The 26,086-nt window shown below is 36.3% G+C and overlaps 2 protein-coding genes and 1 long non-coding RNA gene across 3 annotated transcripts; 1 reads left to right on the plus strand and 2 right to left on the minus strand.

The window, feature by feature from the left end:
• Positions 1-9,472: 9,472 nt before the first annotated feature.
• On the plus strand, positions 9,473-11,431 carry LOC132644582 (disease resistance protein RPV1-like). Its single transcript, XM_060361169.1, has 2 exons — positions 9,473-9,996; positions 10,288-11,431. Exons 1-2 carry the CDS (start codon positions 9,473-9,475, stop codon positions 11,429-11,431), a joined length of 1,668 nt encoding a protein of 555 aa, XP_060217152.1.
• Positions 11,432-12,305: 874 nt separating this feature from the next.
• On the minus strand, positions 12,306-13,829 carry LOC132600115 (uncharacterized). Its single transcript, XR_009567127.1, has 2 exons — positions 13,741-13,829; positions 12,306-13,528 (listed from the first exon to the last, which is right to left on the minus strand). It is a non-coding gene; the product is annotated as an uncharacterized LOC132600115 (long non-coding RNA).
• A 7,264-nt stretch (positions 13,830-21,093) lies between these two features.
• On the minus strand, positions 21,094-22,113 carry LOC132600116 (germin-like protein subfamily 1 member 13). The gene is made up of 2 exons (XM_060313226.1): positions 21,931-22,113; positions 21,094-21,819 (listed from the first exon to the last, which is right to left on the minus strand). Exons 1-2 carry the CDS (start codon positions 22,052-22,054, stop codon positions 21,257-21,259), a joined length of 687 nt encoding a protein of 228 aa, XP_060169209.1. The 5' UTR covers positions 22,055-22,113; the 3' UTR covers positions 21,094-21,256.
• Positions 22,114-26,086: the final 3,973 nt, after the last annotated feature.

Genomic DNA, 26,086 nt, shown 5'->3' on the forward strand with positions numbered 1-26,086 from the left:
AAAACATAGAGGACAGGGAAGTAATAAAATATGGATAACTGAATTCAAAACTATACGTTAAACTTAATCAGCAAAGAAATAATCTGTTGATAAATGAAGGAAGAGCACATTGATTGTATCTCAAATCATAAACTCTTTATATGTTAACTTAAAGTAGATGCAAGCACACCAAACAGTGAAAGGCATTCGTTGAGTATTCATCCACTAGTCCTCTAACTCAAGATTTAGTTATTCCTTATCATGAGAATGACAATAATAAAATTAACACAAAGCATATCAGAACGAAATCATCACTTACTAATAAAACTTAAAGGGACGACAAATCTGAATTTCATCTTTAGCTCGCAATAAACATGAAGTTAAATCCAAAACAGAAGTGGAAATAAACAGACATTAATCATATAACTTAATGAGCTAGCTAATTAGGACTAGAGAACATGAAACAAAATGCTACAAATGAAAGAAAGGGATGTTACACTAAGGAACACAAACGAGCAATCTAAACGTACCAGATTAGAACCAAACTAAACTAAACTAATTTAACTACATAAATTTACACAGAACAGAGTTGAACGCAGAACATAAGATAGAGATCAGATCAAATCAACAAACCACATCGACATAGGGTATAATCATTTCATTATATCCAAATTCAAGTAAACTAATTATGTACCAGAATACAATATTCAAAAATAAATAGAGCAAAGAGGGACAGTGCCGACCTGTTTTGGGTACAGTGAACAAGGGTGTCGAGGCCTCGAATCTATTCTCGAATACGACGGACGATTTCGAAACTATAATTGTGTAAACCGAATATCTCAGTCGCGGCTAAAGTTCACCGAGACAGAACGAGATGTTTGAGCAATCTTTAAGTTTAGAATGCCAGTTTAAAAATGCTAAGGATCTTTTTGATCTCTTCTTTTTGATGGATTGAACCCGATCCTAAGGAAAACAGAGAGTCCAGATTCCTCCCTTTTTTTCAAGATCAGTCCCCTTTTTATAGAAAAATATGAGGAGAGAGGGGAGCGTATGAGAGAGAGACGAAGGAGCGGGGGGACAGGCGTGGGGAACAGGGGTGAGTGGAGGCGGCAGAGCGAACGTGTGAGAGAGAAGTGGGAGAGGGCGTGAGTGAGAGAGGAGAGAGGAGGCGTTGGGGTGAAGGGGGTGTGGGTGAATGGAAAAAAAAATTATGGCAGATGATGATTTTGTGTAAAAGGGTGGGCCGGTCGGGTCGGTTGGAAGTAATGGGCTGGTCCGTTGGGAAATAGGTAATGGGCTGGTCCGTTTGGGCCATTAATTGGCTGAAAAATGTTGATCTTTTCTCCTCTATTTCAATTATTTTTGGGTTTCTAATTTAATAACTAGTACCATGTATACTAATTTAGTGATAATATGTAAAAAATAAAGTATAATTATTTAACGAATACCAAATCCGAAAAATAAAATAATGACGAACCATTTAAAATTTGTGATAAAGTAATACTAGTAATGTTGATAGTAAAGTAGTGAAAATGAAAGTAATGATATTAATAGTAGTAGCAGTAAAAAATAATAGTGAAAATAAAGTGTTTGGCTTGTCAATGAATTTAGAAGCCCGAGTAAATAAAATTAAATGGAGGAGGGACAAAATTGGGTGTCAACAGCTATGCTGGCGTAATTTTCCATACAAACATATACCAGATGATCTTTCACTGGAGAACCTGGTTGTTCTACAAATGCGCTACAGCCAATTGAAGCACATTTGGGGTGGAACCAGGGTACTATGCAATAGATATTAAAATTTCCATTTTACATATTTCTCTTCATTTTAATTAAGTTACGATGTTCTTCATAGAGTTATAAGTTTGGTGCACCGTCGGTGTATCTTTTTTTTTACACCATCAGGTAATTTCTAAGTAAATTTATTAACTTTCTTAAGTAATTAAAGTAAGTGTAATTAATAGTACTTTCTTTTGATGAAGTAAGTTGTTTCATTGTGAAAAGGCCTCAAGCAGATGCATAATTACAGGGGCTAATTACAAATAGACAAAAGCAAAAGAGAATTATAAGCCCCTATACATTGGCTCCCTCTAAAACTAGGGTGCTAATAAAATCCAAAAACTGATTTGTACTAGTCACTGGGGACAACATTGTTCAGCAATAAAGGTTTACTAGACATTTCGCTTTAAGTGCATGAATGGGAGTGGCAGTTGAGGAACCATCAAAACATCTTCTATTCCTCTCGATCCAAATACACCAAAAAATTACAGCAGGAATCATATTCCAGATCTTTCTGATGGTCTTATCAACTAACTGAAGACTCCAAGAAATTTGAGCTTCCCTTAATCTTTGCAGCATCACCCAACTTAAACTGAAAAAACACAAAAACATGTTCCAGAGATCATATGCTACTGGGCATTGAAGAAAAAGGTGGTTGACTGTCTCTGGAGTTGTGTTACAAAAAAAGCATCTGGTGTTCTCCAACTCGAATCCTCTCCTATTTAGATTGTCTAAAGTAAGACAAGCATTGTTTAGTGTAATCCAACTGAAGCATTTGATCCTCATAGGCAGATTGGTCTTCCATACTAGCTTCCATGGCCATCTATCAGGTACTTGACTTTGTGAGCAGAGTTGTCTATAGCATTCTTTCACTGTGAAAATGCCTTTGCTTCCCCACCTGAGCCTGTCTGCTTCATTTTCATCAATATTGTGAGCTTCCACCTTTGCCAACATTTCCATCAAACTCCCAAGTTCCCAGTCTTGCACAAACCTTCTGAAATGCACATCCCAGTGGTTGTTAGTCCTATTTTGAGAAATTGTGGAGTCCTTATCCATAGCTATGTTAAAGATATTGGGATAATCCACCATGAGAGTAGAATTGTTGAGCCATCTATCCTTCCAAAACTTGATATACTCACGAGCCCCGGGTTTGAAGTGTATTCCATGAGAAAATTCAGAGCCTAGCTTACTGATAAATTTCCAAGGACCAACTCCATAGGGTAGATTCACAGTGTTAGAGCTCCAATTGTCTTTCTTTCTATGCTTTGCTATGACCACATCTTTCCAGAGGCTACCATTTTCAGAACCAAATCTCCATAGCCATTTCATAAGTAGAGATTTGTTATGGATTGCCAGATCTTTGACCCAAAGACCCCCATTGCATTTTGGGAGCAAAACTTTGTCCCATTTTATCAGATGGACCTTATGAGTGCTGTTGTTTCCTTCCCATAAGAAGATTCTCCTGATCTTATCCAGCCTTTCTAGCACCTTCTTTGGGATGGGAAAAAGGGACATAAAATATGTTGGAATACTGTCTAGAACACTACTGATCAAAGTGAGTCTTCCACCCAAAGATAGGTATTGGAGTTACCAAGTAGACAGTCTCTTCTCAAATTTCTCCACCACCTTATTCCAAATATCACAACACTTGAACTTGGCACCCAGGGGAAGGCCCAAATAAGTGCTAGGAAGTGATCCAATGTTGCATCCCAGGATTTCTACCAGTTCCTCTGTGTTGTTAGCATCATTGACAGGATAGATAATACTCTTCAACATATTGATGTGTAATCCTGATAAAGCTTCAAAAAGCTTCAGAGTAAGATTCAGGTATAGAACTTTGGACTTGTCTGCATTACAAAAAACTAACGTGTCATCAGCATAGAGTAAGTGGGATATTGTCAAAATGTTTCCTGTGTTTGAGCCCATACTAAATCCCTGAATCCATTGCAACTGTCTTGCCTTTTCCAGCATCTTGCTTAGTCCTTCCATAACCAAGATGAACAAAAAAGGGGAGAGAGGATCCCCTTGTCTAATTCCTTTCCGTGGAGAGAAAAACCCAACTGGCCCTCTATTTATCAAGATAGAGTATTTAACTGTGGTGAAACAATACTTGATCCATTTAAGCCATTTGGCCCCAAAACCCATTCTCTTCATGATAGAGATTAGGTAAGACCAATTTAACTTGTCAAAAGCCTTTTCTAAGTCAAGCTTACACATGATTCCAGGGGCTCCTGATTTCATTCTCCAATCTAGAACCTCATTAGCAATTAAGGATGCATTCGTTATCTGTCTTCCTTTGATGAATGCATTTTGATGACTAGAGACCAGTTTACCAATTACTTTCTTCAACCTTTCAGCTAAGAGTTTGACCACTATCTTATAAACACTTCCAATGAGACTTATCGGTCTAAAGTCTCTCATTTCCATTACCCCAGACTTCTTAGGGATCAGGGAAATGAAAGTGGCATTCCAGGATCTCACCATATAGCAATGTTGGTGAAAGTGATTCATTGCCCCCATGATGTCTTGTTTTATGAACTCTCATGACTTTTGGAAGAAAGCCATTGTAAAACCATCTGGTCCAGGGGCTTTATCAGGTGCATAAGATTGGATGATTGCATAAACTTCTTCTTCCCCAAAAGCCACTTCTAGCCCCTCACTGTCTTCTACTGATAAACTAGCCACTATCTCAAAGTTGGAGGTTGGCCTCCAATCTTCAGTTTATGTGAAGAGATTTTGATAATAGTTCAGAATTTGCCCCTTGATCATGTATTTGTCTTCTGAAATAACATTGTCAATTATGAGCTTATCAATAGAATTGTATCTCCTATGTGAATTGGCCAAAGACTGAAAATATTTGGTATTCCTGTCCCTCTCTTTCAACCATAAACATCTTGATTTCTGCCTCCAAGAAATTTCTTCAACTTTGGCTAATTGTTCCAACTCAAGTTTCAAATTTGTGAACTTCTGCTTTTCTGCCTGAGTTGGGAGCCTGGTCTCTGTTGCCTGTTCTAGGAGAGTCAGTTCCTCTAGGGCCTTGCTTCTTTTAGATTCAAACCTGCCATACACTTCCTTGCTCCAATTGGAAATATCTTTCTTCAAGTTCCTCATTTTCTGGGTAAGCACAAAGTCTGGACTGCCACTGACTGCATAATTCCGCCACCATCCTCTCATCAAGTCAATGAAACCACATATTTTGAAATTTGAAGTAAGAAGGTGGTGAATCCCATTCCCCATTCTCTAGCAGTAAGGGATTGTGGTCAGAGATAACTCTTGGTAACACTATTTGTTTGATGACTTTGAAGCTTTCATTCCATTCTGAAGAGACTAAGAATCTCTCGATTCTGGAGGCTTGTAGCAAAGTATCCCCTCTAGACCAAGTGAACTGAGCCCCTTGAAGTGGTAAATCTATAAGCTGAAGATCTTCAATTGTCTCTGAGAAACACCTCATAGCCTTGGATCTTCTGGAGCACTTCAATCTTTCGGTCACATATCTACACACATTGAAGTCTCCTCCCACAACCCAATTTTCACCCCATAGACCTCTAACTCCGCCCAATTCATGCCATAATTCCTCCCTCTCAATGTTTGTGTGAGGACCGTAGACTCCTGCAAATCCCCATCTGAAATCCTCTGTGAGGCTCTCTAAGAAGCAAGTAATAGAAAAGCATCCTTCATGGAAATCAATGCATTTCCACAATCTTTTGTCCCACATAATTATGATACCTCCCCTGGTGCCACTGGCTTTCAGCTCTTGCCAATCAGCCCATCTATTCCCCCAGATTTAGTGTATCAAGTTAGTGCTCAAACCTTCCATTTTAGTTTCTTGGATACACACAATGTCTGCTTTCCATTTTTTTTTACTAGTGATTAGATGGTACTTCTTTTATCCATCTCGTTAAGACCCCTGATGTTCTAGCTTAAATTCTTCACTTTCATCTGGAATAGTTTTGGTGGTTCCTGCCCCTGTTTTTCATGTTGCTCCCTTCGTAATTGATCCCACATATTAGATTTTGGACTTCAATCTCCCCTTTCTTCTTCCCCTGTTTCTTCTTGATAGGCGTGTCATTTGAACTCTTTCTCTGTACTTGAGCTTGTCTATTTACATGCATTCTCATGATTAAATAAAAAATTTCATGTTTGAACCCATTTGCATGGATCCCAAAGGCCTTGCATACCTTCCCCATAACTAGCTTTGACCATTTTGAAGTGTCCACTAATTTTGGTTCTTGGATTATTGTCTCCAGTTGATCATTTTGGCGCCAATAGGGATGGAGTGATTCATTGTGAGAATCTGTATCAGAAAAAACCAAGGTAGAAGAGGTCGCCTCTGGCCAATCCAATCTTTGAGAGAGAAACCTGAGATTGTTGATGAACACTTTTGCTTCATCTGCTTCGTCATCTGCCTCTGAAATAGTCTCCAAAAATTCTGCATGTGGGAGAGAGATGATTGTGTTGTTGTTGTTGTGCTAGGACTGTTCTAGAGAGAAGAGCGTATCTTCTAGCACTCTCCTTTCGAGAGTTTTCCCTGTTGGACTCCACTGATGTGTCTTTAAAAAATTAGGCTTTGATTTATTGTGGGCTTTTCTTTTTGGGCTTCTGTTATAATAAGAATAGTTTTCAGATTGGCCCAACACTTTTCCATTAAAAGAAGTAGAGCAGCTGGCTTCATTGGGCCTGTGATGAAAAGAAGGAAAAGAAACCCTATCACTGAATCGGCTAGGCATGGGCCCAAAAAATTTTGAATTTGAATTAAAGTTGTTTTTGTCCAACTGTCCACGCACGTGGTCTGACTTGACCTTTCCATCAACTTTATCCCCCATCTTCATCGACGGTCTCCTATTAACTGGAATCTGGATTTTGAGCCTAGCTTTGATCCCAGATTCTCGGCTTGGCCTCGGGGTGGCTGCTACATCCTTCAAAATCGAAATCTCATATCTCCAATTTTCCACATCAAGATCCAATTTATCTGGGAGTTCCAAAGATACATTGATGGTGTACCAAACTTAAACTCGTTCTTCATATGACACCTCCTTTCTTCCTGACGTTCCTAAGACGACTGAGAATCCTTGATCTCAGTAATTCAAGTTACCTTTCTAGAAGTCCAAACTTTACAGAGCTTCCTAATCTTGTGAGATTATTTCTCAAGTATCGCACAAGGCTGATAGAGATCGATGCATCAATCGGGCAATTGAATAATTTGTTTCTGTTGAACCTAACCGGCTGTGAAAACCTCAGGGGACTTCCAACAAGTGTAGGTGATCTAAAGTCGCTAGAAAGGCTTTTCTTATCTGGCTGCTCCAGACTTGACTGGTTATCTGTACCTTGGGGAAATATGCAATCTCTGAAGCAACTCTATGCATATGGGACTGAAAAAAGTGAAGCACCTTTGTCCACGAGTATGGCTAACGTATTGGGGTCAGTCTTTAGCTCACGTTTGCCGAAACCAAGAGATGATTCAACTTTTATCAGTTTCTTACTGGCTTTACTGCCACGGTCATTGCAAATTTTAGATCTTGCTGATTGCAAAATAACAGATTATATTATTCCAAATGATCTTGGCAATCTCTGTATGCTGGAAGGATTGATTCTTAACAAAAATCCAATAACTACCCTACCAAAGGGCATCGAAAATCTTGCTCGCCTTCGATCACTTCAGATGGCACAATGTGAAATGCTTCAGTTTCTTCCAGAGCTTCCTGATACTTTAAATTCCTTGAGTGTCATGGAATGCAAATTCTTAGAAGTTATGACAAATCTACCAAACTCGCTGACATCCTTAGATTTTCTGTGGAAAACTAAAAGAGGTTCAGGAGCTCTTCAAATTAAAACCCATTGAGAACTGTGATTCTAACCTGACCAGTATGTTCAGCCTGGTGGACTCAGAAATCCTGAGTAAGGTCCTCGTAAATTTGTACAACTTACTCACTTTGACAAGATGGAAAGGTCCCATCCAGGTGCGCTTGCTACCTTGTTCCAAAGCTTGCTTCTTCATTTGTGATCTATATATGCTAATATTCATGGTTCTTTGTTCGGAATAGGGCCTCTACGAGTTTGGCATTTTCAGCATTTCTCTCCCCATAAATGAGATGCCACAGTCGTTTATATATAGGAGTAACGAAAATCCAATAGAATTCAATGTGCCTTCAGTGCCTCATCTACACATTCATAGTTTAAAAAATTGTACTGTCTATAAAATAGTGACATAAGCATCATAAACCATGAAGACGGATTTTGGAATGAAAATGGCATTACAATCAACAATAAGACTAAGGATCTAAACTGGACCTAAAGTCCAGTGATAATGGGTGTCCCATATGATGACGAAGGTATAATATGGTTAAGCCACTGGAAGATAGGACAGTACCTGGATAGAGGTGACAGAGTCAGGATTTCTGTGGCGTTGATGCATGGCTCACAGTTGGAGGAGTTCGGAGTCCAAATTGTGTATGAGGTAAATAGATCTTATTAATGGAGTTGATATCTCTGCTTTTGAAGTGACCACAGGTTCTTACTTTCTTTGTCATCATGATCTCGATATCTACCAAGAAAACTCAAAGAACGATGGTTGGCGCACGAATGGCTGGTTGGATTTCTTAGTCAAGGATTCTGAAGAAGAAACAAATACAGATGCTGCAACTTCTGGTTCCATGCTAAAAGGATGAGATGATTAATGTTGACATGAATCCCCTAGTTCATATTCCCCTTTGTATGGTATAATGAGATTGATGAGTATTGTTGATCAAGTAGTGGTTCTCTGCATCTTCTCAGATGTTTGATAAAGTAACATTTTGTGTTTGTTCTCTCTGTAGTATGTAAATCCAATACCCTATGCTAAAGTTTCTACTTTCTATCTGCTATATATTTTGTAAATTTCATTCTCACCGAGTAATTATTCCTATGCCATGAATGAGAGGGTGTTACATGACCACAAAAGGAAAGAAAGGAAGAAACAGAAAGAACGATTCGTAGGATCGGAAAAGGTTAACCTTTAAGTCAATTAGACGAAAGCAGCAATTTTAGACAAATGAAAAACCATATCAAATAATGATAGCTGCAAAGCGACATACTTAAAATTTGATAAAAAGTTGTGGAACGGAAAAAAACAATTTATTCGTTTATGATGGAACAATGTAAACTTAGCCAAAACCAGTAGCAAAAGTGACAAAAAGTGAAATAACGGAAATGAGAAATAAATCAGTTACTGAGGCAAGTGCATCTATTGCTAAGAGATAATTCACGTTTCTTGTTTTTTAACCAAACAAACCATTTTATATTGAAAAAGGGTGTCCTGCACTGCAGAGGCTCACTTCAGATTGCTGAATTTGCTTTCCCCAGTCAGTAACTTCCTAGGATGTGGCTTAAGTATGACAACGAGCACTCCATTTTTCTTGTTTGTCTTTTGTTTGGGCATTTTGCATTGGAAAAACAGTTTCTTTTCTCTCTGATTAATTTAATATTCTACAATACATGAAAACTATCGACCAACAAAGATGAAAGTCAGATAATTGGACTAAAGAACTAGAAAACAACAAGATAAACAAGAATCAATATTTCTAAGGTCTAACCATACAAGAGAGAAATAAGTCTAAACAAGAACAAAGATCATTCTTTCAAGATTTAAGCTTAAATCTTGTACCAATTGATTACATTCTGCCAAGGGTCAAATCCTTATTACTGAAAAGCTGCCAAATTTGTTTTACTATTTTGACCAATGGCATATGAACAAGTTCAAGAAGCCTCCAAGTTCAGGTCTAAATGTATTTATGATGTTTTCTTGAGTTTTAGGGGTGAAGACACTCGCAAAACTTTCACTAACCAGCTCTATGAGGCTTTGGTTGATGAGGGTCTTCGTACTTTTAAGGATGACAATGAGATTGAAAGAGGAGAGAACATTAACTCTGAACTGGATAAAGCTATCCATCAGTCAAAGGGATCAGTCATTGTTTTGTCGCAAAACTATGCCTCTTCCAGCTGGTGCCTTGATGAACTTGTGATGATCCTGGAGAACAACAAGAACAGAGGACATGTCATTCTTCCTGTTTTCTATTATGTTGATTCGTCTGATGTCGAAAATCAATTGGGGAGCTTTGCTATAGCTTTTGCTCGACATGAAAAGAAATTGCTGGAAAATTCAGAAGATAATCAAGCATGGGCTAAGCGGGTCGAAGGATGGAGGAAAGGACTCAAAGAAGTAGCTAGTCTTGGGGGGATGACTTTACAGGGCCAAAATGAAAGGTAACCTCCATTATCACCTAAGTTTTATGTGGTGTTGCCCATGTACTGTGTCTTCCTGACAAATCATTGCATTACTCTTTTGATATTGTCTCCTCTGAACTTATAATTTGATAAAATGTTTTGGATGTTGTCATTATTCAAGAACAGTTCATTGGTTGCATGTTTTTTTTTTAAGTCTCACATCAATCTGACATTAATGTGATGGCCTTCTTCTTTCTGTTTTTGGATGAGAAGTTTGTGATTCTACCTTCTAAAGTCTGGTCCTTGTGTTATGATATGCTGCTCTTGTAGGAACAAGACAAAGTTTATTGAGAAGATCATCAAAGTAATTGAAGAGAAAATAAATCGTTCAGTTATAGGCATTGCACCTTATCTAATTGGAATAGATTCTCGGGCGAAAGACCTTAATCTGTGGTTAAAAAATGGGACAGGTACAGTTAGCGTGGCTGGAGTTTGTGGTATGGGCGGAATTGGAAAAACAACAATTGCTAAGTATGTCTTCAATGTAAACTACGAGAATTTTGAAAGAAGCAGCTTTCTTGGGAACATAAGACAATATTCTGAATATGAAGATGGACTTATACATATGCAAAAACAATTTCTAGCTGATATTCTGAGAGGACAAAAAACAAAAGTTCAGAGCATTGATGAAGGAATCTATCAAATCAAAGCTGCCGTTTATGGAAAAAGAGTTCTTGTTGTTTTAGATGGCATTGATAGACTAGAGCAATTGGATGCTTTCCTAGGAATGCGAGATTGGTTTCACCCTGGAAGCAGAATTATCATATCAACTAGGCATTCAGAGTTGCTACGAGCTTATGAAATTGATATGGTCAACATGGTTGATAAATTGAGTAAAGAAGAATCATTTGAGCTATTCAGTTGGCATGCCTTTGGGAAGAGCCAGCCAATTGAACACTATAAGCAGCTTTCAGAAAGAGTGGTAAAACATTGTGAAGGACTTCCTCTAGCTCTTCAACTTGTTGGGTCTTCTCTGTCTGGAAAAGATGTAGATGTATGGGAAAGTGCACTCAGTAAGTTGGAAGCGATCCCTAACAGTCATGTTGCTAAAAAGCTAAAAGTAAGCTATGACTCATTGCAAGATGATCATGACCAGAACTTATTCCTCGATGTTGCCTGTTTCTTCGTCGCAAAGAACATAAACATTGTGGCTACAGTTCTTGAAGGTTGTGGTTATTATGTAATAGTTGGTATCCAGAATCTGATTGACAGGTTTCTCCTAACCATTGATCAAAATGAAAAAGTTGTGATGCACCAATCTGTTAGAGCTATGGGAAGAGAAATTGTAAGGCAAGAATCAACCAGGGATCCTGGAAAACGCACTCGCCTGTGGCATTACAAAGACTGCATCAAAGTCTTGAACGAAAAGAAGGTAAGATCAATGCTTTATGTTAGATTGTCTCACATTGGTTGACAGAATATGATTCTGGGCAATCCTCACCTCATAAGCTAGCTTAGTATTGTGTTAGGTACAAGATTCATTTTCTTAACATGATATCAGAGCCAAACACATCCATGTTATTGTACTTCCCAATATTGAATCCCATGTTATATTATCCACACTCCAATTGTCTAAACCTGGGCGTGCTTGGGGGAGGAGGAGTTTTAGATTGTCCCACATTGATTGAGGAAATTGCATGTTGTGTCCTTATATAATCTTGGGTAATCCTCACTTCGTGGAGCTTTTGGGTTGAATTATGACCAAGGTCCATTTTCTTAACACTTCATTTGTATTAAATGCCTTATTGTCTCCCCTAAAACGTTCTTAACTGGACTATATATGCTTTTGAACAGGGTGCATATACTATACAAGGACTAAGCCTCTGTATTTCAATGAATAAAGATAAACCACCCAAGACATTTTCTGACCCAACTATAGCAAGAGATTACCTTTTGGAGTATGCTCGTAAGATTAGAGAAGCAAAGTCTATATCTGAAGAAAATCCCATAAAGAGACGTCGCCTTAGGAGTTTCTTCCCTTGCCCCCCCCAAAAATCTGCAGGATCAACTCATCTAGTGTTAGAACCAAAACAGCAGGAGTTTGATACAGATGCATTTTCAAGAATGCATGAACTAAGGCTGCTCCAACTTGACAGTACATCACTCAAGGGATGTTACGAGGAATTCCCCAGGAAGCTAAGATGGCTATGCTGGTGCAAATTTCCATACAGACAGATACACGATGATCTGCCGTTGGAGAGCCTGGTTGTTCTACAGATGCGCTACAGCAGGCTGGAGCAAATCTGGAGTGGAACCAGGGTACTGTGCAATATATACTCTACCTGCCATTTTACATATGCTTTTCATTCTAATTGGATTAATGTTATTCATATAACCTTGATAATTTCTACCTATTTTTCTGACAGTTTCTAAGACTATTGAGAATCCTTGATCTCAGTAATTCATATAACCTTTCTAGAAGTCCCAACTTTTCGGAGCTTCCCAATCTTGAGAGGTTATTTCTCAAGCATTGCAAAAGGCTGATAGAGATTGATGAATCAATCGGGGGCTTGAAAAAGTTATTTCTGTTGAACCTAAGAGGCTGTGAAAACCTCAGGAGACTTCCAACAAGTGTAGGTGATCTTCAGTTGCTAGAAAGGCTTGTTTTATCTTGGTGCTCCATACTTGACTGGTCATCCATACCATGGGAAAACATGCAATCTCTGAAGCAACTTTATGCAGGTGGGACTCCAATAAATCAACCACCTTTTTCCATGGCTGACAAGAATTTAGTGGGGTCAGTTTTTTGGTCATTGCCGCCAAATCCAAGAGATGGTTCAAAGTCTCTCAGTTTCACATTGGCTTCACTATCACGCTCATTGCAAATTTTAAGTCTCGTTGATTGCAAAGTAACAGATGATGCAATTCCATGTGACCTTGGCAACCTATTTATGCTGCAAGAATTGATTCTTAATGAAAACCCAATCACTAGCCTGCCTAAGGGCATCAAATATCTTCCTCGCCTTCGATCGCTTCAGCTGGAGCGTTGTAGAGAGCTTCAGTTTCTTCCAGAGCTTCCAAAGACTTTAAATTCCTTAAGTATCCACGAATGCAGATCCTTAGAAGTGATAACAAATTTACCAAACTTGTTGACATCCTTAAGTTTTCTTGGCTTTTACTGTGGAAAACTAAGAGTGGTTGAGGAACTGTTCCAGTTAAAACCCATTGGGAGTTTTGATTCTAACCTGACCAATATGTTCAGCCTGATAGACATAGAAATCCTGAATAAGGTCCATGTAAATTTGTACAACTTCCTCACCAAGACCAGACGGATAAGACCCATCCAGGTACGCTCTTTCTGTATCTGTGTCTTATTTATGAGTCTGCTCTTTGTTTCCAATCTTCCTTCTTCCTTTTTGATTTATGCATGCTAATATTCTTGGCTCTTCGCTTGAATAGGGTCTCTATGAGTTTGGAATATTCAGCACTTCTCTTCCCAAAACTGGGATGCCACCGTGGTTTGCATATAGAAGCATAGGAAATCCAATACGTTTCAATGTACCTTTGGTGCCTGATAACCACATTCATAGTTTGAATATTTGTATTATTTACAAAAATAGTGACATAAGCACCATAGACCATGAAGGATTTTGGAATGAAAATCGCATTACGATTAACAATGAGACTAAGGATCTAAACTGGACCTACAGTCCAGTGATAATGGGTGTCCCATATCTTGTCGAAGGTATCACATGGTTAAGCCACTGGAAGATGGGACAGTACCTGGATAGAGGTGATAAAGTCAAGATTTCTGTTGCATTGATGTGTGAGTTACAGTTGGAGGAGTTCGCGGTCCAAATTGTGTACGAGGATTCTAAAAACTCGTGTAAGCACTCTTGGAGGTGACTTGAAGGTCTAGAGAGCCATTTTCTTCCTAAGGTAAAGTTCTTAACCTCTTACTTACTTAGTTTCACCTTCTAATTGTTAATATAACCATAGAACTCATAGAATCAAAGAGGATTTATGGGGGGGTTTCTTAAAACAAATTGGCTTCCTAGATTGTGAATAAATGATGTTAATGTTGCTATTTATGCTAGATAATAATATATCTAGACTTGTTAAGCAATAATCTTCCATTCTAGAGTTCGAATTCTTGAATCAAAGTTAGGGTTCTTAGACCCAAATTTGGGGGTTTTCGTATAAATGATGATTTTGAGAATTAATTGAGTATTCCTATGATTAAAGTAATGGGTTTTGACCTTTTAGTATTGACTTTTGTATTTTGGTCATAAAATTTCTGTTTTGCCCTTGGGGCCCCTTTTTCCTAAATTAAGGGTTGAAATTTGACCCGAATAGAAAGTAGCCAATATGGGTATCATTATTCATGGTTTCTTACATAGGATTCATATGTGATAGAGTTTGATTATTTGGAGATGCTTCGAAAGACAAGGCAACGTGTGGGGGGTTCGTGGCACCTGTTCGGCTGCCAGGTATGTTATGGCTTCCCTTTTGGTAGACTCCGGTTTGTTTCATATATTCGTGTATTAGAAGAAACGGAGAATGCATGTATATGAATTGGAGATTTGGGATGGAATCTTAGGATGGTATTGTTGTGTGATTTGTGTGTTCGGGCTTATGGCCTGTAAATTCCTTAGGTTGTTTGATGTGGGTTTTCTTTAATATCGGTGGATATATGTGACTTGAAAGTAGCGGGTGAAACCTATTGTTGTGTCTAAAGATGAGAAATTTTCATAATATGTGATTATTGTGTTATGCCATTAATAGTGAACCTAGTTGATAAATGGGAGGATAAAATACACCAACGATTGTGATTGAGTTCTAAAAAAAGTTGTGACAAATAATTGTGAGTGTAAGGTGAGATTACTTGTTCTAAGCTAATAGGCTGATTTAAGGAAGTGGTACTAATGTATATCAATTGATTGACCTGTTGTGTGTTGGGACTAGCCACCCCGTTGTGTTGTGCTTGACAGTTCTATTGTATTGACTCAATGCCATGAGTTATTGATAGAGATTAGATCTCGTTATCCGTCTTGGTACGGATATATTATTGGCATACCCACTGTGGTATTTGTGGTTCGGATGTATTGTTGGCATATCCACTGTTGGTATTGTGATCTAGATACATTGTTGGCATACCTATCGTTGGTATTGTGATATTGATATATTGTTGGCATACCCACTGTTGGTATCGTGATAGGATACGTTGTTGGCGTACCCCATTGTGGTACTTGTGATATTGGACTTGATCGATTTACATATGCATTGCACGCATTCTCTCATATTCATGATGCATGACCGATACCCAGTGATGATCCTGTATCGTTGATTGAGCGAAACTGATATTTTGATAAACTATTTACTTGAGTGAATGTGAAAAGGCTGATGTCCGAAGATCCATTCCGGAATCGTTGATTATATGGAACTGATATTTGATAAACTCTTTTACTTGAGTGATTGTGAGAAGGCCGATGTCCGAGGCTCAATTTCGGAATCGTTGATTGTGTGAAACTGATATTTGACAGATTCTTTTACTTGAGTGACTGTGAGATGGCCGATGTCCGATGATCTATTCCGGCATCATTGTTGCATGGCCGATTCCGATGATATCCCGAAATCGTTGTTAGTGCATAGACTCCACGGGTCCCCCAGAATGATGCCAGTGAGACTCCCCCTGTGAACAATTAGCTAGGGTACCGTCTGTCTGTTGGGCAAAGATTCGGGACGGGTGGCACTTAGACTTCGCGAGTCACACTGGGTTGTACTACCGAGACGTCGATATTTCCGTTCGGAGTACATGTGTACACCTCATTTGCATGGCATGACATTGCATTGCATTGCATTATGGCTGTCACACCCCATTTTAACCCGCGGGAGTTCAATTTAGAGGTACGACATATTGGAGATTCCTGTTTTTGTTGTTTTTAAGGAGTCGCCACCTAATTATTTACGGTGAATTAGGACACCTAAAGTTTATTAAAGTTATGTTTAAAGTTAGCTCTGTTTAAGGTCTGCGAAACTTAAGATTCTAGGTAAGGGTTCAATTAGTCTAAAGGGAAGGTATTAGGCATCCTTTAAGACCCATTAATAATGGTTGACCGACCGGACTTAAAATCAATTAGGCTAAATATAAATATAATATTATAGATAAGAAAATAGCTTTAAGTATCTGCTAAAGTTATAGATAGACATGTAAGAGTACTATTAAAATAGGACTTATAGAAAATAATGATTTACATAAAGAGAGTTTAGTTGTAAATAAACTGAAGAAAACGCAAGATGATGCAATGTTTTATGAATACTCGGAGAAAGGGAGTTACGTTGATTGATAAATGAAAACAGTTTGTTTGTAAGATTAATTTTAATAAACGTTTAAAAGTTTTATAGAAAGAATATTAGTTCAATACAAGTTGTGTAAAGGTTGCTAACAAATATGTGTTCAAATGTTAGACAAAGCTAAAATGGGTTGAATGAAATTGACGATTTTCCAAAGTAAATAAATGAATCTAAGATGAAGACCAACTATTTTCTTTCATTCAAACAGATGGCAATTGAGGCTTAAAAAATAAAAACAAGAAAAAACGCATTCTCAATTAGAGGAAATACCCAAGTGATCAAACAAGTATCCTAATATCAATTTGGAGGACGACCCCGCAAGATTAAGCAAAGTGGAATTGTTGACAACTAGTAATCACAACACAAATAAAATAGCAAATCAATCTAGCAAATAAGCAGTATCAACGACTAAGAAGGGATGAAGTAAAGCCATTATTTAGCTCCGATGGAAAAGTGACGTTTTCAGCAGTTCGCTATTTGGCTAACCACCCTATTTGTTCGGATGAATATCGGGAGAACGATAGCTTAGAATGATAGAGCAGGTGCACGTTCAAGCCTTTGCGGGGTGACATCGAGTCTTAAAATAAGACTCTTCAACTCCGGTATATCATGCAAAAGAAGGGGAAAAAAAAAGTAGGATTAGAGCAATTGTGAAGGATAAAGAAGAAAGTTGAAGAACTTATGCCCAACAAATTCAAAACATTATATTTACTATAATGTAAACAATGTGAAGAAAAACAAATGAATTCCCATGTCAAATACGACCAGCCAAAACAGATATGAAAAGTGCAGAACTTATGGGATATGATTGAATGAGAAAGGGGTAAAGAATGGGCAAGGGAAATGTATGCGAACAATTGAGCCACTACAATGGACAAGGAAAGCTGAATGCACATAGTAGGCAAAAGAAAAAAACAAAGATAATGCAAACAGGACACGACAAACAGTTTTATTTAGCTAATAAGCATTTTCGACGCCTTAACCTATTCTAACTCAAACAACCAACCAGATAAGTATTGGAATTAACGTAAACATCAGTGAAGAATCTGAACAGAAATAAGACTGGTCGAATTGTCTAAGAAAACTAAACTGTGATTCTGAGAAAAATAGCAAAAATGCATTGAAAGTCAGCCAAATTACTAAAGGCAACAGCAAAGAGAAGGGCAACAATGCAGATAGTTGATCCCTCAAAATATAGCACTTGTTTTATCAAGATAACATCCATAGCAAACAACAAATAACCACAATTCATAGTAGGTTAATTTAACCCTTGAGAGGGCACAAGTTATCATGCTGAAGTGGCAGTCAAGATACTGCCAGAACCTTCGGGTTCAGCCGATCATAACAATAACAACCAAACCAAAGTTTATGCAAGCATTTTTTTGAGGGAGAAACATGTGCAGGTACAGGGGATATTCTTTAGAGAATTAAGACCTGTTTATCAATATCAAACACCTTCCTAGCAATTTTGTGCTTAAGCTAAATGGAGGCAGGTTAAGCACAAGTTAACATATTTATAAACGAGCAAGTTCAGACCAACCCCTCTTTTTAGAAAGCAACACCCTGCTAGTTCATTGAACTCCTACTTTCCTCAAACAGGGAAGAACGCAAGCTTGGGTCCATTAGCTACAACATTTATTCATAAGTTTCAATAGGAAAGACTATTCAATTTTAATGCAAGATGATTCTCGGCTGATTAATCGCTAACGAACTGAAGCTGGACATTGGCACAGGTTTGAAAGATTCGAAAATATGATCACGCAAGGTCAAAATTAAAGCCATTTTCCTAATATTCTTTCTTAAATAGAACTGAATTCATACCTTAAGAAAATTTCCAGTTTAAATGTTAAACATCACATGTTCTTCTATTCCCATAGCGCATTAAGATAAGCGACAAAATTTCGATATTTATATCTCTGTAACAATTTTAATCATCATGATGAATAGGAAGCAGTTACCATTATACTCAAACAGATTCAGCGGAATATTTATATTACGCATTATCGATGATGTGATTTCCTTATAACAACGCCATCGACATAGATTCTGAGCTAGCTTACTTGATTTTTAACAACAACATTTAAGCTAAACATGATCATTTGACCAACGCATCATATAAACTAACATTTTATCGTATACCTTGCTAATTGATAAATACATCACAAACAGACGTACTAATCTACTGATAGTAACAACAGGAAAACATCCTACTTCTACGAGCTTAACTGAAATGTAAACAAAACAACAACATAACCAAACTGAAACCAAACAGAATAACTAAAGGAGGGAGAGTTACCTTTGTTGGGTGCAGTGAAGTGGGGACGTCAAGTCTCGAATCTACACTTGAACGCGACGAATTCGAACTCGAGAAAAAGTCTTTCGAATCGAAAAATTCGACAGAACCGAACACCTTTTTAAAGGAAGTTTGGTTTGATTTTTTAGTAATCCTAAAAAACGTAAATAAAAATGGCTCGAAACAAACTTAAAGTGAAGCAGATTCGAACTTCTAAAGTAATGGAGTTCCCCCAAAATGTTGAATGCCCTCTGTTCTTTCCAATCAAAAACGCTGAGTCCTTGTTTTGTCTCAGTTCATCGGGTTTTTTTTCTTGATTTGTTTTATTTCCTTTTCCTCTGAAAACGTTGAGTTCCCAATCCCCATTTTCTCCAAACAAATCCTCCAAAAACTTTTACATACTCGACCCCGAAATAATAAAAGAGCAAACAAAAATAAGGTTTAGAATTTCGAACTGATGTCAAGAAACAAAAATGGAATTCCCCCCAAAAAAAAACACTGAATCTCCCCCCAAAAATCCTTTAAAAACACTGAATCATCTTTTTTTCCAAAACAACTCAAATCAGATCCTCTAAAAATAATACCCCCCCTCATTTCTGCTCGATCTCTCTCTCTTTATAGGGTGAGGAGAGGGGGAGCGTATGGGAGAGACGATGGTGGAGAGAACGTGAGGGACAAAGGAGTGTGGATGTGCAGAGGAGTGGGGAGGAACGTGGGGTGTGCAGTGGTGAGAGGAGAAAAAGACGATAGAGAGAGAGAGCTGAAGGGGATGGGGGGTGTCGGCTGAGGGTGAAAAAGAAGGGGAAAGGGATTAGGGTTGGAGTGATAAAGGGATGGGCTGGACCGGGTGTTGGGCTGGATCTGTTGAAAACATGGGTAATGGGCTGGTCCGTTTGGGCTGGCCTATTAATTTAAATATGGGCTGATAATGTGGGTTGAGTATTAAATGTTGATCCGAAAATATGGGTCCTTCTTCCTTTATTTAAATTATTTTGGGTTTCTAATTTAATAACTAGTACGACATATACTATGTAAAGACAATTAATAATTAATATGTAGAAAAATAAAGATTTTGCAAAGTGTTGTCTTGTAATTAATTTAACGACTCCAAACCCGAAAATGAAAACGATGACGAACATTTAAAATTTGTGATAAAGTAACGCTTGTAATGTTGAAAATAAAAATAGTGATATTAATAGTAGTAGCAATAAATATTTAAAAAAAATAAAGTATTTAGTTTGTCAGTAAATTTAGAAAAACCCGAGTAAATTAAATAAAAGAGGGACAAAATTGGGTGTCAACAATGGCTTGTATGAGATGATTTGGTGTTTATTTGTGATGATTGGATTCAGATTGATTTATTCAGACTTGGCACATTTGGGATTAGATGCTTTACTCAGGCAATGACGTGTACTTGAATCTGGATTCATTGATTGAACTTGTTGAGGTATCCCATAGACCGTCAATAAGATTAGTTATATGTTTGGTCTCTATGTGATGTAGGATAGCGGGTGTCTTAATGATGAGTTGACTACTAGACTGAAACGATCGATTTAATGATATGTGAGTTCAGAGATCGTTGCAAGATTGACTGGTGAATTATTAGAGTGAAATTAATGCTTAAAGGTATTGATATACAGTGTGTGGTAGATAGACGTATGACTTGATTGGGTTATTATCATGTTTATCTGTGAATTCTTTTACTGATATGTGTTACTAACCATTGTCGGCCTATGATACTTACTCAGTACACATGGTTGTACTGATATTGCACTTGTTACACCCTCTTTGGGGTGTAGATTGTTTCAGGTGATTGATCGAAGCATATGTGGAAATACGCGGTGCCTATCTGGAAGGCCTCCTCCCATTTCATTCAGGGACGGAGGTTGAGTCTTAGAATGTAGTGGTAATCTGAACTCATTAGTCGCTCTTGTACTAGTCTAGACCAGGTCGTGGAAACTTGGAAGGAGTCCTTATATATTTAACGGTTGTAAATATTATCCATCTTGGAAGGAGTCCTTATATATTTAACGTTGAAGATTTTGAATTTTTGAAAAGAAGAAAGAGGAGGAAGATTTTGAGCGATTCAAAAGAAGAAATGAGACGGAAATGGGATGGGACTTACCAAAAAATCAGCTGAAATCGCTCATGGCTCGAGCCTGCAAGCTTCAGATATGGAGTGTGAGAAAGGAGAAAAGGGGATGAACGGATGTGGGCGGACGTGATAGGTGAACAACACCTCTACCATTGCTATCCCTAGGCGACTTTACGACGATTTGCATATAATTACTTTATGAAAGATCGATTGGCTAAAGTTTGAATAAAACTTAAACTCAATTTTGACAAAAAAAAAAAAAAAGTAGCCTTTAATTTCTTTATGCATAGAAAAAGTGGAGGGTGATAATGCATGGTATACATAAAGTATACCAATTGTACAAGCACTCTGCCATTTTTTCTTCCGCTTGTACTTTGTTCCCGGGAATAAAATATCACACACAACAAACTTAATTTTATTCCATAATAAGACATAATATATCCTCATCCAATACATCACACTAATGGAGAGCCTGCCGTCGGCAAGATTACTTATTTATAAGACACAAGTAAATAGGACATAAATATTTGTAGATCAATATATTTTGAAATATCTTTTTAGTTGTTGTCCCACCAGAATTGCGATTGGAGATAATCCACAACTTTCTTGTCAACTTGAAACGCTTTTGTGAGAACATAAGGATTGATTGGTGGTTCTGAGCCAAATACTGCATTGGCTACAGTGATAACTCCTGCATTTTGACTACTCAGTCTAGAAATTGCAACAGCTTTCGTCTTTCCAATATTCAATTGAAAGTGAATGAGACCAAATGGGAAAACAAACACATCTCCAGCCTTTAAAATCTTGGTAAAGAGTCTATTCTTCATATTTGGGCCAGGGTTTGAAAGGACAAAGCCAGCATAAAGTGTGCCTTCAATGACAGTAATAAGCTCAGTTCCTCGGGGGTGAATATGAGGTGGGTTGAGACCGTATGGCGCATAATCAATACGTGCTAACGAAATGCCCAGAGTGTTGAGTCCAGGTAAATTGTTGACATTCACATTAGTTACAGCTGATCCAACTTGATTTGAAGTGTTTCCGGGCATGTTTATACCAGAGAAAAAGAAATCATCCGCCACAACCTTCATTGGATCTTTGCAAATTTTTCCATTCACAAAAACTGCAAAAGAATCTCTAATTGATTAAAAGAAAATAACAAAAAGGCTATAATAAATGTGCATAAACCTTCATAAAAAACTATAAATATCATAATTGTAATTTTATATTTTACCAGCAGCCTTGGAGTCGTCAACAGCAACACAAATATCCTGGAGAGGACTAGGATCAAACGCATGGCTCATTGAAGATAACACAGCCATAATGACTATGGTTAATACAATTGACTTGAGAGACATTGCTACTAGAAATAAACTATCTTATGAAACAATTCAAATTAAATGATCTTTAATTAATTGCTATGTTGATTTTTGACAAACATAACAAGAAAAGAGCTGTGTATTTATAGATGAACATTCGTTTGAATTGGTCGTTAATTTCCCATAAACAAATTGTGGATTAGGTTTCTGGATTAACAAGTCATTGACGGTAATTAATTTTTTAATCACTTGAATTTTTAATTTAACTTCCTTGAACAACTCCAAAGACTAAATTGATTTACCTAGGACTCAGCTAATCCGTACGTCCATTTGAAATAGTCATGAAAATAAGGAAGATCGATTGAGGAAAAGGAGACTTGGTTGAGAAATAAGATATAAAAGCAACTTCCCAAGTTAAAATGAATTTACAATAATCTGAAATGAATTAGTACTCTAAATCTTTATTGACATCATCAGAGACTACAACTTATTTCGTTGTTAAGTTTGAAAATAAGATCAACCACTGCATTGATCTATTAAACTACTATTTCACATTTAAACTCAATTAAACTGATCATGACTACGTTGGTTACATGCGAGAATTCATTCATCTCAACAATAACAACCTGGAAATTTATAATTTTAACACTAATTTCACTGCATACTATACTTACAAGCTTATCATTTTAATCCATAAAAGCACTAATTAAAAATTAACTACTATTATACATATATACTTTAATTTTGGCCACAATGATATAAAGTTGTTTCTTTCTATGATCTAGAACATAGTTGTATTTACTAGTCAGAGCATGCAGTTTATGAGCCTATGGTGCCCAACCAATAAGAGAAGAGGAAGATAGTACTAAACTAACAGAAGGCTTCCTCTCTTCACCTGCTAATATTTTATTAAAATTCAGTGTATCTGTTACTTTGACTTTGAGGAGGGTGGCTTCTAATTATAACACACAGGGCCAGACATATTTGTGGATACAAATATGTACGTATGTACTATATATATGTAGATATAAAAAGTATAGATTAGTAAGACCAAATTAAGGTCTTCTTTGTTTGGTTGTGATCGATCGCGTGTACAATATAACCAAGTTTTTTAGAAATATGTAACAAATAACTTTTATTTTATGTCCTGTATTTTTCTAAGAGTTGTATATTGCATTTCAGAGATTAATATGCCTATTGAAAATATAAAGGACACTTAGTAGGCGTTTGGCCATGCGATTTCATCTCATGAGATGAAGCGATTTTATCTCTGATTTCATCTCATGAGATGAAATCCCAAATCATTTAAAAAGGCATGATTTGGGATTTGAAATCATGATTTCAAAAAATATAAATGTAAAATTTGACCCATACATTTATATTTTATAAAAAAAAAGACCCATAAGTTGATAGATATAATTACCAATCATGTTTACCAATCATTTGTATGAAATATTAATCTGCAAGTTGGTAAAATATATTTACCAATCATGTTTACCATGTGGGAGGATTATATTAAAGAGTAGTTACATTACTATTCATGTTAAATTTTCCTTTTTATTGAACTAAAGTTTGATCAATTGATGTTGTATTTTTTAGAAAGACCTTCTAGTAGCATATTAAATTTTATTATGAACTATGATTTACTCATTTGGTAAGATTATATAAGAATTAAGAAAATTTTGATGATTTTCACAACTTGCGGGGCTTTTTTGTTTATAAAAAAAACTGCAACTGAAGAAATCTAAATTGCATATTCAAACATGATTTCCTCTCATGAGATTGCCCAAACACTTTTTATTTTATATGATATTAGCCTGAGATGAGTTTTGTGGAGTAATATTGTCAATATTCATTTGAGTTCAAATTATATATATATATATATATATATATATATATATATATATATATATATATATTACTTCTATTGGAGTGACGCTATAGAAGGATTGGTACTTTGCCATTTTCTACAAAATCTTAAAAACTACATCATAATATAAAAGTATTTGAAAGTTAAAGAAGAATTTCCTTTTATGTTCAAATTAGAGCTCTTCTCTTTTTTATTTCATTGAAGGCTTTTGAGAATATAGTGTCCAATAATTCAAATTGAACTTTATCATATGTTGGATTAATATTACTCATTTTTTTCTGAGCTAAATCAATATTGACTAACCAACTATTGCAAAAAAGATATTTGAGTGTCCAAGAAATGCTGGCACGATTTTCAACCTCAAATAAATAAAGACACTATGACTTATTAATAGTGAATAAGTGACGTTATTAATTGATTGAAAATGAACTAATGCATTACAAAGCAACAGTCTGTTGATGAAGCTAATCATTTGTTTGCAAATGTTTTTCTATTTTTCTTTATCGCATTGGGTATTTCAATATCTATTGTGGAAATTCAATATCAAATAGATCGGTTCATTCTTTTTGCAAAATATTTCAAGAAGAAAGAACAAATGCGACGATTGATTTTAAGCTCAAATTAATAAACAACCCAAAACTATATTCATTTATTTTATTAGCCACCCTAAAGGCACTATTTTCAATAGCAAGCTCACCATATAAGAGCTCAAAAAACTTATTCATGGTAATGTAAAATTTTAAAATCTCTAGAGGAGTGCCATAAACAATATTGTTTGTGGAATCTATACTTTTTGAGCTTATGACATGAAAATAGGATCTATAAATAGACTTGTAAATATCTATGTTAGTGATACCCATCTCAGAAGATGGAATCATTAAGCAATGAATAATGAATATGCACAATGTCTGATGTGTCTTAGTTGATTTATATTGGCATAGTGTAATATGTATCTTGATTTCATTATTTTTAAGGAAAAAAAGTGTTCCTTCCTTCTCATTTTATGTGAAGGTATTACTATTTGGGTAGTCAGATCGTTTTTCTTTTACTATATTTTTTTAATTTTCTTTTAGAATATTTTGAATTACTAACTATGTGGACTTATAGTACTTCTAAATCATTAAAATAAATTTACATATTTGAAAACTACACACAAAAAATATATGAATAATTGCACTCCTACATGAATTATTATATTTTTGTTGACAAAAGCTTATAAGTAAAATAAAAAAGAACAACATATTTGTTTTACCACTTGGAAAATTAGTGACTAACCAATACATAAAACGCAAAAGAGTTGGTTGGGGTGGGGTGGGGGGGTGGGGGGGAGTGAGAGATTGAATTAGGGTCTTGCAAAATATTTCAGAAGTGTTTTTTTTCTTATTTATCAAATTATGTGATGACAATTAAAGTAATATTAAACTAAATTAAGGGCAACATAAAAGAGGAATAAGACAAACTCTTAAAGTTGAACAACAAATGAACAACACATGTCACCTATAAAAATAGCTCTTGGAAATTACAAAATTAATCCTGTGAGGACTACAAAAAACTCTCCATTCTTGCTCATATATAGTAGTAACATGGAAATTAGTCGGTTAGGGAATAACCTAATGATAAAAAAAAAAAAATAGCAGTTGAAAAAGGAACGCCTTTCAATTAAGAAGAAGTCACCAATTTAATCATCAATTATAATAATCGGTGAAGTACAAAAAAAAAAGAAAGTAACAATAAAGTGAAAAGTTAGTCTTACGAAGTCAATTTTCCCTTAAACAAATTGTACATTAGGTTTCTGCATTAACAAGTCATCAATGTGTATTTTTTTTAAACACTTTATTCCTTCAACAACTAAAAGACCAAATCTTATTTATCTAATTTGAGAAATTAAGATTTGATAGTAACATGCTAACTTGCCAAGAGGGAAAAAAAGAAAAGATCGATCTACTAGATGTTGACTGAGAAGCATTATACTGGATAGGCGAATAAATAATGTGTACAATAATCCGTAGATTTAATTAGTCTAAAATCTTCATTGGTACATATTACACCACTGTACTATTAAAGTTAAAATTTATTAAACTGACGACTAAGTTGGTTTGCACACGAGAGGAATTCACTCATCTCAACATGATTACATGAAGACCGTTGAAGTTTCTTAATTTTGAACTAATATGATCCATATTACAAGCTTGTCATTGTAA

Source organism: Lycium barbarum, chromosome 6, assembly GCF_019175385.1.
Source record: "Lycium barbarum isolate Lr01 chromosome 6, ASM1917538v2, whole genome shotgun sequence".
Classification (NCBI taxonomy): domain Eukaryota; kingdom Viridiplantae; phylum Streptophyta; class Magnoliopsida; order Solanales; family Solanaceae; genus Lycium; species Lycium barbarum.